This window comes from Akebia trifoliata, chromosome 3, assembly GCF_017979445.1.
Source record: "Akebia trifoliata isolate Shusen 1 chromosome 3, ASM1797944v1, whole genome shotgun sequence".
Classification (NCBI taxonomy): Eukaryota; Viridiplantae; Streptophyta; class Magnoliopsida; order Ranunculales; family Lardizabalaceae; genus Akebia; species Akebia trifoliata.
Window position 1 is genome coordinate 47,954,370 of NC_141377.1, and position 17,042 is coordinate 47,971,411.

A 17,042-nucleotide genomic window follows, 5' to 3' on the forward strand; every position below is an offset into this window, starting at 1 on the left:
TAATAAAATGCAACTATGGATCCTACTCCCTTTTATCCTATATATAAAGAGGGGCTGAGGTGTACTTGTATTTTGATGATTATTTTTTAAAATTTTATTTTATTTCTTTATTTATTATTTTTCAAGAATATATTTTCAACTTTTTTTCCTTTTTTCTTTTACTCTTTCTAAAAATCCCCCTCCAAACTTTATTACATTTATTTTTTTCCTCTCTTTTCAATAATACCCCTCACCCTTCAAATGTACCATTCTTTTACAATAATTCCCATCCAACTCTATTGTATCAGTATATTAGAAACTTGAAACTTTACCAATTGAATTTCAAATAAGATGAGACGAATATTTTTCTTTGTTATTCTGCATGCCTCCCATGTGTGCATACATGGGACCAAATTTCTGATGCAGTCGTTGAAGAAAAGGCACGTGATACACTTTTGGACCCACTTTCAGTTTGCACTTTTGGCACAACATCATTTTGGCGGCTTGTAGTCACAGAAAGATTCTCAATGAACGGTCATTAAATAGTAAGATGACGTAGACATGCAATATAGTCCCTCCACATTTTGGTGAATATTTTAGGTACCCCAAAGTTTTCAAATTGATAATATGCCCATTGACCTTGGTCTTCTCTTATATATTAAGGTAAGTTACACAAATACTCTTATTTTCAACTTTTAATCAAAAGCTCTTCAATTTTTTTTTACAAAATCAATCATTTTCAACCTTAAGATTTTATTTACTTTAAGACTTAAAAGAATAAGATAGGATTTATGACAAAGTAGAAAATAGTGAAATTTTGGATAAAAAAATCTAGAATGTTTCTACAAAGGCTAAAAGAGAGATTGGAAACTATGAATTAAAGATGAGGTTCGATTGATTACAACTAATTTATCACGGAAGTTGACAAACTTGAAAGATTATTGGTTTTGAAAAAAAAAAAAAAAAGTTTTTCTTTTGTGTTAGAAGTTGAAGATAAGGGTGTTTAGGCCATTTTCGTTGATATAAAAGAGAAGACCGATGTCAAACATTAAAACATGGGGGTATATCAATTATTCAGCAAAACGTGAAAGGGTATCTCTAATAAATCACCAAACAAATATCTTATCTTATTATAAATTTTTTTGAAGTTTTAGTTACACCTACAGTCATTTCTCTCACAAAAGGCTTTGCACAGGGTTTCTTGGTCAGATATCGATTCACGAAACCATGGCGGAAAACCCATCTCAGCCACCAGTATCGTTTTTATCGGAGCCCGATACGTCACGACACTGGTGTTACCACTGCGACAAGCGAGTCTCCATCGAAACCGTAACGGATCTTCCCAATATCATCTGTTCCGAATGCAAAAAAGGCTTCGTTGAATCAATTTCCTCCACAAATCCACCATCACCGCCAGTCTCCCCCCCTGCTACTGATAGAAACCAAGATTCCTCTTTCACCAACGATTACCTTGATGTCCTCCGCTTGTTCGCTCTACCTCGCGACTATACTGCTACATATCCCAATCCCAATACCGTCTCGGATCTTTCTGGAACGGACAGTTCCCATCCAACCGTGTTGGATGTATCTGAAAGCGATGAAGAAAATGAATCCGGTAACAACAATGAAGATCAATCTGAATATGAGACCGAAGAAGATAATCCAAGAGTTCGTGGTCTGAGGTTTCGTGACATGCTCCGTAACCGGATGGGGGAATTGGCTGCTCGAGCTGTGGATGCACGGAGTCGAAACCAGATGGTAAATTGGTCGGATATCTTGATGGAATTAGGCGAAGAAGCGATCCGATATGGAGTGGAGATGCCATATCCGGATGATCCGGAGGATTTCATCGACGCCTTGGAGTATGAGGGGTTGTTACGGAGTTTGGAGAATTTTGAAGAGTTTGAGGAAGATATAGGAGGAGCACCTCCAGCGGCAAGATCGGTTGTATTGGCATTGGAGGTGGTGGAGATCACAGGGGAGGATGAAGGTGTGATGTGTGCTATATGTAAGGAATTGGTGGTGGTTGGGGACAAAGTGAGGAAATTGGGGTGTGGGCATGGATACCATGAGGATTGCATAGTACAGTGGTTGGGATCTAGAAATTCCTGCCCAATTTGTAGGTTTGAGTTGCCGACCGACGATCCGGAGTATGAAGAGAGGAAGAGAAGATCAATTGCGTCTGCTGCTGCCGCTGCTGCTGCTGGACCATCGGGTTCTAGAGGGAGTACTGCTATTGTGTAGTACTAAACGAATTGGTAATTTCTATGGTTTTTATGTTAATTTTTACTTTTCGTTGTAGTGTTTGTTGTTAATTAAAATGTGGATTAGAGGAGGAAATGTAGGATTTGTTTCTTTTATTGTAGATACTGCCCTCCCTTACCACCAAAAAATAAAAAACCAAATTTAGTTTGCATGATGTTAATGATGGGCAAGAATTCACATTTCCTCCTTTTAGAATGAATATTATGTTTGATCTCAATAAAATTATGGTTGTCATCTCGATTTACTGCTAGCATTTGGATGTAAAGATTGGGAAAAAAATTACTATCTTGGGAGGTAAGATGAGAGAGAATTCTCATTAAGAGTATCTCACAAGTATTTCTATTTATTTTCCATTTATATAATATATTTTAGGAATAAAGAGACGTGATTGGATTAATTGATTCGAGATTTCTTAAATAAGGACAATGAGGGCAATGAAGATTTTATTTAGTTAAATGTAGGGGTGTCAATTGGGCTCATTGTCATGCTAGCCTGATCAATAAAGGTTAGGGCCTTGATCATTGGCCCAATACTGTAGGGTGGAGCTCAAAATCTTTCGGCCCATTAGGGCTTGCAGCGCCTGACCTGACTCGATTTGTTATTCTATCTATATATAAATATATGAAATTATCATTGTCACAAAATTCTCCACATGAGGGACCAGGTGATTAAATCAGTGAGCTGATGAATTATAGGCTATTTGTTGATTAATTGCCCCAACCTTCAATCTCAAGAACAAGATATGGTTTTTAGGGGGTTTAATTTGGTGGGGGGTTTGGGAAGAAATCCAAAAACATCATTTGTATAAGCTCCAATTTTTTTCTTCAAATTTTCTGAATTTAGCCAAATTGACCCCTGCCAAATAATTGTTGAACCCAACCATACTATGAATCTCATGACAAAAAATACCTAAACTGCACCCAGGAATTACAAGTTAACATTCATCTATAATTAATACAGACTCTTCAACTGTTATAAACAAGAGTGGGAATGTACTTTACAACAAAACTCTAATTACGAAAGAAAGTTAATGTTATCATCTCATCTTCTTTATGTTATTTCTTTGATTACTTTATGGAGCAAACTACGACTGCTCTCTCTCATCACAATGAATTAGAACAAATGCAATGCTAAATACTCTTATTTTATTCAATTTCAACCACTAAGTATTACTCTTTCGCTCCTAGATTGAGCAGACAAAAGAAATGGGCATTTTTCCTTTAATTGGTAACTTATATGTGAAATAAAGATTATATCCAAGTACTATTACTCACTAGGTCCAAGAGTTTGTTTAGTTTTAATTATAGAAACTTATATATCTTTGATAGATTGGCTTCTCTAATAGGTTTCATAGGGATTAGGAAGTTGTGTTTCTTTAAAAGCTGCGTGATTCATATAAAATAATTATTATTACATTCTCTTTCCCTTTCTAACAATCTTGAAAAAAATAAAAACAAAGTGTTCTACATTTTGTAAGATAAGAAAAATGAAAGAATAAGCAATTGTGTGAAATATGTTTTCAAAAGGCTCCAAAAGTACATGAATTTGGAAGTTGGTCTGCACTCCAAAGAAGAATGGAGGCCTAGGGATTAGAGGGCTAAGACTAACAAATAAAGCTCTCTTGGGCAAGTGGCTCTGGAGATTCGGGGAAGAAAGAGAATTTGTGGAGGAGAGTGATCCAGGCTAAATATGGAGAGAAGGGATTTAGTTGGTATAGTGATGAGGCTAGAGGAACTTACGGGTGCAGCGTGTGGAGAGGTATTCTAAAGGGTGTTGATAAGCTTAATAAGGGGGATTAGATTCAAAGTTGGATTGGGGGACAAGGTTAGATTTTGGGAGGATATTTGGTGCGGAACTTCATCTTTATCTAACCCAATACCCATCTTTGTACGCGTGTTCTTTGAAAAAAAATAACTCGGTAAGGCAATGTCTGATTCGGGACGGAACACAGATTCTTAGGATCTGGGATTTAGGATTTAGGAGGAATTTCAATGATTGGGAATTGACGGAGGTTACATCTCTTCTAAATCTCCTTAATCTGATCCAATTCAGAAAGAACGAGCAGGATAGAAGGGAATGGTTCAAGGCTAAGGATAAGAAGTTCTCTGTCAAGTCTTTCTATTATTGCTTGCTTCCGTCGTGTGAGGTTTCTTTCTCTCTATCTGTCATTTGGTCCGCTCTTGTTCCTTCTAAAGTATCGTTCTTTTTATGGCTTGCCTCGTTAGGTAGAATCCTCACCTTGGATAATTTGATTTCTCGGGGGTGGATTACCCCAAATTTTTGCTATCTTTGTTCAAAGGACGGGGAGTCTGTCAATCACATTCTTATTCATTGTTCTTTCACCCGTGCTATTTAGATGTTCTTCTTATCTCGTTTCCAGATGGATTGGGTTCTTCCTTTATCTTGGTTTGCGCTTTTAAAGGGTTGGAGTTTCAATATCTTCTCTTCTAGAAAGAGGTATCTCTGGGCTATCTTTCCATCCGCCATTGCTTGGGGTATCTGGAGAGAGTGCAACAACAGGATATTCTACAACAAGGAGAGCTCATCTCACAAAGTGATTTTAGAGATTTTGGGGTTACTTTTTCTTTGGTCTAAGATGAGTAAGGACTTTGAGGGAGTGTGTTTTCAAGATTTTGTATTTAATTGGGGCGACATTTGTGATCCGTAGCATTACGCTGGATGTGTTTTTTCCTGTCATGTTCTCATTTCTTGTTGTTTTTTCTTGTTTTGTTGTTTGAGGGCTAACTCAGCCTCCTCTCATCTTCTTCTTCTTTAATTAAATTTATATTTATCAACAAAAAAAAAAAAAAAACTACATGAATTTAATCATGTTTATAAAGCTCAAAAATCAGCTCGAGTTTGTTAGAACCAGACTTAGGCTTTGCCAATTCAGGTTTGATAGGAGTTTATGATTGATCTAAGGTACAATCCACTTCTTTAGGGTTGGGTTAGGGCTCAATCAATCCCAGCTCGAACCACCTATTGACTGGTCTTGTTAAGTGGAATATAGGTCATCCTCCTAAAATGCTTGGGATTTAAGTTTTAGGAAGGTTAGGCCAATGAATGAGACGTTGTTGGGAAGCTTATTTAGGGTCTAAAAATGAGAGCATGTGAAAGGGACTCATTATGGTAAAATTTGGCGAGCACAACCTTGGATGTTAGAATGGAAGGATGAATGGTTCTTTCGGGTGTGGTGTCTGGAAGGGTGTTGTGAAGATTCTCTTGGAATTTCAGAAAATGATTATCAGGTTGGAAAAGGAATTAGAATGTGCTATTTGGAAGATTAAGGATTTTCTTTAAGCCAACACATCTTGGTTTAGGGTTGAGGGTGGATTGTTGGTGTGGCATGTATCTATGAAAATTTAATTTCTTTTCTTTTTTGTGTCTTGTAGGTTTTTTTTTAGTGAGTTTTAAGGTTCCATTTGTAGACAACATGCATTCCATTAGAATTCACTAGCACACTATTTGCGGGAGTGCCATAAGTTGTTCTAGAAAGGTATGTTTTATTTTTATTTAGTAGTTTTGTAATGTTTTATTTTTATTTGCGGGAGTACCATATGTTTTATTTTTATTATGTAATGTTTTATTTTATTCGAATGAGCCAAGTTGCAAGACACTTAGAGCTCAAGGCTCTAATTGTGTAGAATGAAATGAGTGCGAAAAAAGTGTTGGAGAGAAACACCAATCAGATAAATTTTCCTCTTTTTAAACTATTGTTACTACAATCATATTCTTATGTTTTTGTGTGGTGGACTACAAGGTGCAAAGTAGGTGTTATTAAACGCCTAGAATCCTGAAAATGAAGTTTGTGATAATTCATAATTAGTGCCCATGATTCACGATGGGAAGGAAAGCAACTTACATGAGATAATTTTCAATATCCTTGGTTTGTTATACTATTAGTGTAAGCAGTTACGGATTTTAAAGGGTTTTTTTTCGAGGACTTTTTGTTTAGATGGGAGAATGTAATTAGTAGGGGTGCAACTTGGTTAGGGTTAGAGCAAAATCAGAACTGAACTGACCAAGATCGGTTCCATTATATAAGAACCAGAACCGAACCAACCCAAACCGACTTTAATTCGGTTTGGTTCCATGGGTTGCCAAGAGATTCCCTCATTTACGGTTTGGTCGTAAATCGCAACCGCAGAGAGAGAGAGAGAGAGAGGAGCTGGCAGCAGGTCTCAGAGACGAGAAAGAGACACGAAAGAGAGAGAGAGAGAGAGCAACGATAGAGACGAGCCGATGGCAGCAGGTCGCAAAGACGAGAAAGAGAGAGAGAGAGACGAGCCGATGGCACTGGCAGCTGGTGGTAGCGGGTTGCACAGACGAACGAGAGAGACGAGAGCGCATAGACGAGAGAAAGAGAAGGGTTAGGTTTTATATAAAATATTAAAAATCAAATATAAATATAAATTTTATTTTAAATTAATATTAATTCGGTTTTCGGTTTGGTTCAGTTTTTTATATTACCTGAACCGAGAACTGAACCGAATTCATTGGTTATTTATTTTTTAAACCTGAAACCGAATTGATACTAGTCTAAGCTGAACCAAACCAATCCAATCCAAATCTCACGGTTTGGTTCGGTTCTCGGTTTGAACCGAATTAAGTTGCACCCTTACTAATTAGGGAGTAGTTGTCTGTTCTTTGCTTCTTTTCCTTTCAAAGGACTCCTTGCCCTCATCTTCAATAAATTTTACTTATAAAAAAAAAAAAAAAAAAATTAACGCCCATAAACTTTTCCATCTTATATAATTTAATATGACTTAACCAAATCTCTTGCATAATTTTCTTATATTGGAATACCGATAGAGATGAATTTTCCAAGTTTTACCTGATAGCACCGAAACAAGAGTGGTTGAAATAACTCATTTTTGACGTTCTCATTTCATTCGGACAGGTGTCTTCACCTTACTTCTGTTGGAGAGGTTATTGTTCATCCCTAAGTGCATACATACAAGCAAAATCTTGATTGTTCATTTCTATATGACGAAAAACTTTATATGAATATGTCTTTTTGACAGAAAGTTCACTAGGTTTGAAGTTCTGCCGAGAAATTGTGATATATGCAGTCATTTCTTCCCTCCATTTCCTAATCTTGTTCCATTCCCCCCATATTCTTATTCAAACAAAACTTCTGCGAATTCTCATTATTAAATTATATTTATTTCTATTCTTTTATGGTATAATGTCGAGCTTCAATTCTTCTGGAAGTTCGAAAAAACATAATTAATTCATACATGGTACTTTTATACGTTATTAGTACAGAGTTTGGAAGCCAAAAAAGCCTGGGTTACTCTCTTAAATCAGAGGCAGTTTATAGGAAACCTTGAGTACAATCGAAAATCTGGTCTAGTGTCAGAATCTCTTTTCCAACGGCTCTTATTGATATGTTGAATCTGCATGATTGATTTCTGGATTAGGAACTGCAGATTAGTGCACTATTGAGTTGTACACCACGTTTAAATACTTTTACTTCTATATTTGCCTTGACAACCTGGAAATGGAGGAGTCAAATATAATATATTTTTATTGGAAGCAATATATAGTAATTTACCATTTAGCTTTTGAATTTTTTTGTGGAACCTGGATATATGTTAACTGGGGGGCAAATCTCGGGATGCTATTGTTTCCTCGAGATTTCCCCCAGCAAACAATCTTCTTTGAATTAAAGCAATCAATCAAACGCACCAATCAATTATAGAGAGAAGAGGCATAGAGAATTAGAGGGTGAGAGAAAAGAATTTTTTACGGGCTTTGTTGCAAATCCAACGACTACATCCCCAAGCTCAATAGAGCCATTCCGCTAGATTTCAAAAATTCCAAGCCTTTACATTCCATGGCCCTTAGGCATTTTCCTCCTCACCTCTCTCATGGAGAAGGTTTCTCAAATAGCTAAAATCAATTCCCTCCCTTGATAGGTAACTGACTCCGCTAATTAAAAATTACCATAATTGTCCCCATCAATTAAGTGATTCAAACAGATTCCTTTCTTTATTCAGAATTTCAGATAAACTCTATTTGAACATTGCCTTATTAGTCAATATGCCACATGGCATCTTGAGAGGTGTATATCTCTGCCTTGGGATTTGCATTGGATTAGTCTTGGGATATGTGCCGCTCAATGCCCTGGGATCCGTGCTTGATCGGTTTTGGGATGTGGAGATCCATGCCTCGACATGTGTCAATATATAATTTACTATCATGATGTTTGTTTTGGTGCCTTGTGTCTAATACAATTTTTTGCCCATACATTAACAATCTCTCAGAATGATCTAAAGTTCCAGAAACAATCTCCAAGATTCTATTGTTTCACATCAAGTTTGTGGTAGAGGACCTAACATCTAACATTGTTTACATATTTGAACTTGAGCTTAGTTTGGTTCATCAGCTAGTCATTAATATATTCTGTTCTGGACTATTTAGAGAAGGAGTTATTGTAAAAGACAGCAGGTCTCTATGCAGAGATCGAAAGACATTAGGTCTCTTTGCAGAGGTCAATCGAAATCTTTTTTTTTTCTTTAAATTGTTACAACATGAGAGGATAAAATTGGAATGTGTTAGGACCTCTCTGAGATATCTGCTTTAGTAATTCCGGACATGTTTGAACTCTGAGGATTTTGCAACTTAAAAACGGAAAAAGGGAGAATGATCCTCAAACTTACGTATGAAATTATTCATAATGGAGAGACATTTGTCATGTTAGCTAACCATAACCTTTGTGTATGTATACAGTAAGAATCTGGTATGTATCTAAGGTTTTGAATGACTTATTAGGGCATGCATACGAAGTCTTATGGTCGACTACGGAGTATTGTAGTTCCTAACTTTCGCCTTAGCCCCCACGACTTACAGCCTTTACGCAAATATCTCCGTACCTTAACTACTATTGTAAGCTACAATTGGTTTCATAATTGGTATGGTAAAAACTTGTTCATGGTGGGTATTGACACTGGTGGTTATTCATCATATGATTGTTTACAAACCATTTTAGGTTGTCATATTGTTAGAGTATTGATCTGAAGCAGTTTAATAAGGTGTACTGTGATACACCGAATCATATTGATAGAGATTTAGATAGGATTAGTTAGTTAGAGATTTAGATAAGATCATATCAAATTATGTTCATTGATTAGTTAGGATTTCATTTATTTCTATATAAACCCCTTTAAGGTTATGTAATTAATCATCAAGAATAAATTAGATCTCATTATTTCACATGGTATCAGAGCCTTGATCTTTTGATCAAGCTTAAGTTCCTGTTACATCTAGAGGGCGGCGCCGTGCCACTCACCAAGCATCAATTTCAACCATCGCAAACCTCCATCTTCTTTTTGCTTCCGTCAATTCTACACCTTACAATCCATCAATCACTAGACACCCTGCATGCAAGAACAAGATTCATCCTCAAGATCAGATGTGTTCACATCCATCTCTATCCCTCTATGATGCCATCTCTACATCACATCATGTTATCATCAGCCTTCCATTCTTCGTTATTTTCATCATTGTGTACCTATCAAAAAATAAATAAAAATTCATCATTGTGTTTTCCACTACTGATTCTCATTCAGGTTTTTCTTCAAGCATCTCCTGTCCAGTAGATGTTAGAATGCTTATCTTACATTGGGAGATTTGAAATCGAAAAAAAAAGCTGCATCAACGTTCGAGTTCATCACCTAGCCCTCTTTGTTGTTTCAGTCCTTCTGCCATTGGTGGAATACATCAACAAAAAAAGAAATCACTTTGGTCGATGCTATTTAATTGTGGAATCCACGATTGCTGCCCCTTAGTATGCTTTTCTTGAATATCAATTTTTTTTTTCTCATGTCAAAACCCCAACCCTCTGTTTTGGTTGTGAGGTTAAAAGACAACTACACATATTTTGTGGGAAAGGTTTTGAAGTTACCTATTGAGCCAAAAAAAGACTACTTTGAGCTTCATTTTTACAGTGTTTTGGTCAACTTCTTCAACCATCCAAGATACCTATATCCTCGAAGTCAACCCATTCAATGCACCTATAAACCTATCCATTTCTATTGACCCTTGTCTACTTGCCAATATGTTTAGATCCCATTCCTTTTCCAAAACCCTGATTAGTTCTATGCTTTGTGAAGAAATATATATGCTTGTGGGTTTTATGTAGCCCAAACATCCTTGACCAACAAATCCCTTGAATCCAAGGTTATCAAGTTCCTTTTTATCCCAAAGATCCCCTGAATCCATAGTGACCAAGCAACGCATCTATTTTGAACCTTTGAAATTTTCATCAATCAAGTTCATTTTACCAATTTTTGAGCCTCTGAATCCTTCTTGATCAAGCTCATCTTGGCCCATCGATGCCCATTCACATTTTCAGATTATAATCCGACAGGTTTTGGTCAAACTGATTATGGATCGATCAAGGCCCATTAGAGTTGAGCTATTTGTTCCTCATTCTCTACTACACATTTGGATGCATCTTTGTTCTTGGGCAGACACTCTCCATTTGGCAAATTAAAGTGAATTTTGATGGAAAACTTCTTCATTAACAAGCATTTGGCAAATTATTCCAGTAGACTTTGACGGTTAACTTCTTCATAAACAAGTACTTGGTTGTAGGCGACTCTTCATCTCGATAATTGCATTTTTGGAGGCGATCCTATTAGATTATGTTCATTGTTTAGTTAGGATTTCATTTATTTCTATATAAACCCCTCTAGGGTTATGTAATCATCAAGAATAAATCAGATCTCATTATTTCACACATATTTCATACCAACTGTTTGTATTTAGCTGATGGTACTAAATAACTCTATTCAGTCAAAAAGAATTTTGCTTCTGATATCTGAGATGTTAGTATTAGATTTGATTGTAATTGGTACAACTTTCAATTAGAAGTTTACTCAGCTAAATGACTTGTTAATGTGCTTGCATTGATTTTGTTTTTTAGTGTCTATAACTTTTTTGAAGCAGACATAAGCTTAATTGGACAAAAAACTTAGAGCCTAATAACTTACTGCTTTTCTTAAATTTAAGAAAACACTGTTTAAGTCAGTTATGTATTTCATCAAAATATTTACTTTTTTTTTTCTCAACTTCAGTGAACATTTTTTTTTTAAACTTGTGTTGTAAAATATCTATTACTCTTGATAGGATTCTATGGAGAGAGACAAAAATTCCGGCAAAGGAGTTAATCAGTGCCTAGAAACCTTACGATCCCAAAATGAAGAAAAAGAGAAAGCGGAGCATGAGGTGTTTGCTGCTTCTCCTACTTATATTGTTATTTTATCTGTTTGAAGTTTGAACATCATATCTGGTGTAAGTGCTTATTTGGAATGCTGTTGGTTGGTTTCTGTTAAATAGAAAAATTTCCATGGAAGAATCATTGAAGACTGAAAGCAGTTCAGAGATGTTGGAAGAAGACGACCAAACTGACAAGTTAGAGCAGGTCTGTCTTTGTGTGTGTGTTGCAAATGAATTCATATTGAATGGGTAATCCATAATCTTGAGTATTTGAGAGAGTGACTACAGTTTATATCGTTCAATTATAATATCAATGATGTCAGAATCAGATTGGATCTTAAACTCATGAGCCTGATTCAAATTGAATTGATATTCATACCATCTGATTATAAATTCATAAGGAATTTACTTTTTTAAATAAAAAATATGAATCAATTTCTATAAAATTAAAATACAGAGTAAACACAATACTTGGGGATCTCGATATGCAATATGGAGTCATTGTTATAAACTCATATGTACAAATAAAAGCTCATTTCTTAGAAAAATAAATTCATGTATCATCACCTCATTAGTGTAGCAAGGAAGAAGGTGCCACATGAATTCAACAAATGAATCAAGTTTCTATATCTCACCAATAAGTTTAACTCAAATCTTTCAAATTGTATCGATGAACGTGCATTTATTTCATTCATGTTAGGTAATGTTTGGTTATTATAAAAATACCTGTTAATCTTCTCTTTTTCTTGTGTTTCAGGTTTATGAAAGTATAAAAATATAAATGCAGAGTTTCTGTTTGCACGTGGAACAAAATTGTCTCCTGTTTTCATTTAAATTGTAAAATTTAATAGAACTATAAGATTCAATCATGAATCATTAACTAATCTTCAGAGTGTTTTTTTTATTTATTGAAATGTATTCATACATACGATTCAGATCATATTGATTAGGATTCCTTTCATACCAGATGATTCAAATAGTATTATTAGGTATTAAGAACATTGATAAATACTTGTACATTTTTAGTTAATAGTGAGGAGGAAATGGTCAAAAAGTCACAGAAGGAAGATTACTTGTGGATGTTTGCTTATTAACAGGAAAAAGCAGTGGAGGCCATAAAGAAGACACAAGCTGTTGGAAAGATTGTGAAGGAGGTTAGCAAGGCATTAAAATGTCATTCTCAATAACTCAGTCGAGGCTAGAAGAGATGTGGGTACTACTCAGAGTGATGGGAAACAGAGAAAAAAGCACTCATGGAGCGGGAAAGAGGAAGTCCAAACATTCCTTCAAGAGCAAATTACGGTATGGATTAAAATTAAATAAAAACATTTTTTAGTTTTGAATATCTTGCATTTGAAAGACATTCTCCATGCTATATGCGTGGGTTGTGACCAAGGACTTAAACCTCAAGGTTTTGCTATGAACTTGGTGGATGCCATTTGCATCAGGTGACAATGGTACTGTGGTAACTAAAAGGAATTTAACTGAATTAGCACTGACCTGGCCTATTCCTTTGGAGGTCTATGACCTCCCAAACGAACTCGGATGAAATAGCTTTTAGAGCAACTTGTTTTGGTGCACCCACAAACGTGGTTAGTGGCAACTTGATGAAGGAACCTTGATTTTCAAAATTGAAATTATCCAACTTCATCAAGCCAAAGTAACTAATCCTTTAACTGAAGGAAGATCGTAGAAGTTCTCTCTCGTTCCTTTCTGTTCATGGGACTCTTTAGTTGCTTTCACATGACAGAAGAATCTAATGCATTATGCAGGCTTCCGCATATTATTTTGGGTTCTACTTTTTCTAGCAAGTTGTGTTTTTTGACCCGTGTTTTTTCAAATTGATGACATACCCCCACGCCGTCTCCTCATTCTGCTCTGGAAGACTTACAGAATATGACATAAATACCCTCATCAACTTCTAGCTCAAAACCTTTGATTTTCTCCCTAAAACCAGTCATCTTCAACCTCTAGGGTAACAATTTTCCCCCTCTTCTTTTTCCACCTTTAAATTTTCTCCCTTCCAACTTTCAAACATCAAGAACAAGATAGCAGTTTTGGCAAGTACCAGATATAGGTATTTTGGGGTGAAAAATCAAGGATTTTATACTCGGTGTAGAAAAAAATTGAATAGGTTAAAATAATAACATTTTTTGGAATAAAAAGCAAGGGTTTTTTGCCATTGGTTGAAGATGAGGGCATTTAGGTCAATTTTCTATTAATCTTTCAGTGTAGACTGAGGTCAAGGTGTTAATGTCATCAGTTTGAAAGCACAGGGGGTCATCTCAAATATTCAGTAAAACAAGGGGGGTAGGCCTAAATCACCCAAACAAATGCTGGATATCTTGATCCATCATTTGCCATGTCCCACCAGGGAGATCTCCTAGAAATGAAGATGATAGGATCATTCATCCATCTAATCTATCTTTGGATTTTTTTTATATATTAAAATTAATCAGAATGAAGTCTGTTGGTTGGTGGTTAATGTTGTAAACAAATGGAAATGCTAATTTCTTGTTCGAAACTACTCTGTGTTTGGTTAATTTTATCTTCATAATTCAATGAAAGAAATCTCCCTAATTGCTTGTATAAGATTCCTTGCAGGTATATGCAGAGATAGCTCTAATAAATCAATTGGAAATTTGAATTTGCTGGAGTCAAGCCTCACGCTGAACTTCTTCCTACATGTACGTTGGAAAGCTCTTCCCTCTGATGCTTAATTTATGTTGCAATTCTAGTTGGTGTAATCAAGTCCCAGAAGGTGCCACTAATCTTGCTTGCCTGGGAAAAAGAGTAATTGTAACACTGAAATCTCCTGTTCTTTAGTTATACTAATTGCATTTATAAACTCTTTTCTAATGTAACAGTTTCACTCGTTCCTTTTACTATGCCCCCAGTTTGCGACTTTTTTCAGTAGATTTGAGCCTAACAGGATATCAGGACTTTTGCATCTGTGCACATCTAGCAAATTTATCATATAGCGATTTTTGCTACTTTGCCTGTTTGATTTGATCCATACATTAGTAACGATACATGCATACAAGTTTATTTGTAGAATTTACATATTGGATTGTTCCATACTGTCAAATGAGAAAGATGTGGTAGGGCGTTGCGGCCATAGCCAACATAAATGTCCAGACAATAAGACAAATCGGCTTTTTCATGGACATCGACTTCGTTGCGTTTTTACGACCATTTGAGCTGGGAAATTTATTAGGTGGGGTGCATTGATTTGGTTGATCAGTTGGACATGCTTGACACGAGATTCAAATTGTTTTCAAGAATGGTAGGTGGCAAGGAAGAGGTTCGAGTACACTGAGTTATTACTGGTGGATGGCATGTTTGAAATTCCGATCCGGGGTTTCATGTCTGATGACACTCTTGTGAAGGTAAAAAATCTCTATATGGTTTCTGAGCAATCTGGCCCTTGCTTGAATGAAGTTAAAACCCTCACGACTGAAAACATTAGAACAGGCTTAACGACTATGTAATGGATTGGTCTGACTATGAAGAGCTGATCTGTCCACACTAAAATGTTCATCTTTTCCAGTCAAAAATGCTGATTAGTTTTTTGATCCACTGGTAATCCATTGATGAAGCTGTTAGAGGAGAAACTCATACCACATGGTCTTAGACTTGTACTAAAAAAAAATGGGTTTTGTAAGGAATAATGCTCAAGTGACCTCAGGCTGGGACCTCACATGGCACTTCTTGACGTGAAAGGCTTGAGGTCACTACAGCACGACTCTTTTGTTAAACAATTCTTTTTGTATGTCTAAGGTTAATTCAGTGTGCTTTTAGGGCTATACATTTTGTTATGTATGGAAAATTAAGGGTATGTTTGATTGCATGGAAAGTGACTTTCCATGGAATTTGAAATTCATGGAAAAATAGTGGTGGAAAATAGGTAAGGTTGGAAAATCAAATTTTATTGTTTGATTATAGTTGGATAAAATCATGAAAAAATTATATGGGAAAAAAGAAGAAGAAGAGGAGAAAAAAGAAGGGAAGAGGGAAGGGGGAGGATGTCGTGGTGGTGGCGGAGGTAAGTGAGGAAGATGAGGGAAGAGCGTGGTGGTGGTGGCGGCGACGGAGAAGATGAGGGAGAGAGAGAGAGAGAAAGTGACCGGAGATGGTGATGACGATGACGGCAACGACAATGGTAACGGTGACAAAGATGGTGACGACGACGAGGTTATTGTGATGGTGGTGGTGATGGTAGAGAAGAAGAAGATATGAGTGAGGAAGAATCGGGGATGGAAAATTTGGGTGGATTTCACTTTTCCACCTATATGGGTGAAAAGTGAAATCCATGTTTTGGTGGACTTTTTGGTTGAGGTGGAAAATGAATTTCCATTTCCATGTGCAATCAAACACTAGAAAATGTTATTTTTCATGGAAATTGATTTTCCATCCTATTTTCTATATGCAATCAAACATACCCAGTGTTTTGGAATATGGACTTTTGCACAAAAGAAATTCAGTGGTAGAAAATACCAAATTCATGTACTGGATCCCTTGAAGACTCCAAAACAAAAACAACATTATTACAAGAAAGGGCCGCATTTGTTTTTTTCCTTTGGGTCTCTATTTCTTGTTGGGGCCAAGCTATCACATCACAACGACAGTCTCTTTCACCAATAGTGATTTTTTTCTTCTTTTTTTAAGTAGTCAGTTAGTGGCTAGTAATTCGAAGGTGTCTGAACACAAGTCCTTAGTATCAAACTATTTTTTCTTCTTCAATGAACTTTGAGATATTTTAAGGATATGTTTGATTGCATGAAAAGTGATTTTCTATAAAATTTGAAATCTATGAAAAAATAGTGATGAAAAATCAAATTTTAATTTTACTTGATAAAATCATGGAAAAAATATCTAAGAAAGATGAAAAAGAAGAATAAGGAGACGAGGAGAAAGAAGATGAGAGGAGAGAGAGAGAGGCTTAGAGTGGAGGGACGAAGAGGAGGAAGAAGAAGAAGAGGGGTGATCGGTGATGGAAATGGCGATGGTGCAATGACGACGACGATGGGCAGAGTGAATGTGATAGTGGCTATGGAGGTGGTATTGATGGAGAAGAAGATATAGAGTTAAGATTTTAATTTAAGATGGAAAATATATGTGGATTTGTGAGATTGTTTGAGGAGGGTGGAAAATCATTTTCCATGTAAAACTGAAATCAAACACATGAAAATTGTCATTTTTCATGGAAAATGGTTTTCCACGCTATTTTTCATATGCAATCAAACATACCCTTAGAAAGATTTAAGAGTCAAGCTTAACTAACTTAGAATGATTTCAAATCTTACTAAGGATTTTTATTGAAAGGTGAATCTTACTAAGGGTTGTTGGGACCATAGTCACAAAATTCTTCGAATTAGGGGTTAGTCAATAAATTCAGTAAATTAATGAATCAATTGATGATTCCTCAATTAATTATTGAATATTGAAACATTTTTATCCTTCATCTCCAAAATTTTAATTTTTTCAACATTCAAGCATCAAAGAAGTTGAGATTTAGAGAGAGAAAGAGAGATTAATGATGGTTTTTGTAAGAAATCCAATAGAATATTTTG

General features: G+C 35.9%; 1 protein-coding gene across 1 annotated transcript; it reads left to right on the forward strand.

Annotated features, from left to right (window-relative positions):
- The first annotated feature begins 1,120 nt into the window (after nt 1-1,120).
- Nucleotides 1,121-11,478, forward strand: LOC147407525 (E3 ubiquitin-protein ligase CIP8-like). Its single transcript, XM_086436154.1, has 2 exons — nt 1,121-2,237; nt 11,380-11,478. The coding sequence occupies exon 1, from the start codon at nt 1,207-1,209 to the stop codon at nt 2,221-2,223; it is 1,017 nt and encodes a 338-aa protein (XP_086292280.1). The 5' UTR covers nt 1,121-1,206; the 3' UTR covers nt 2,224-2,237; nt 11,380-11,478.
- The last annotated feature ends 5,564 nt before the right edge of the window (nt 11,479-17,042 follow it).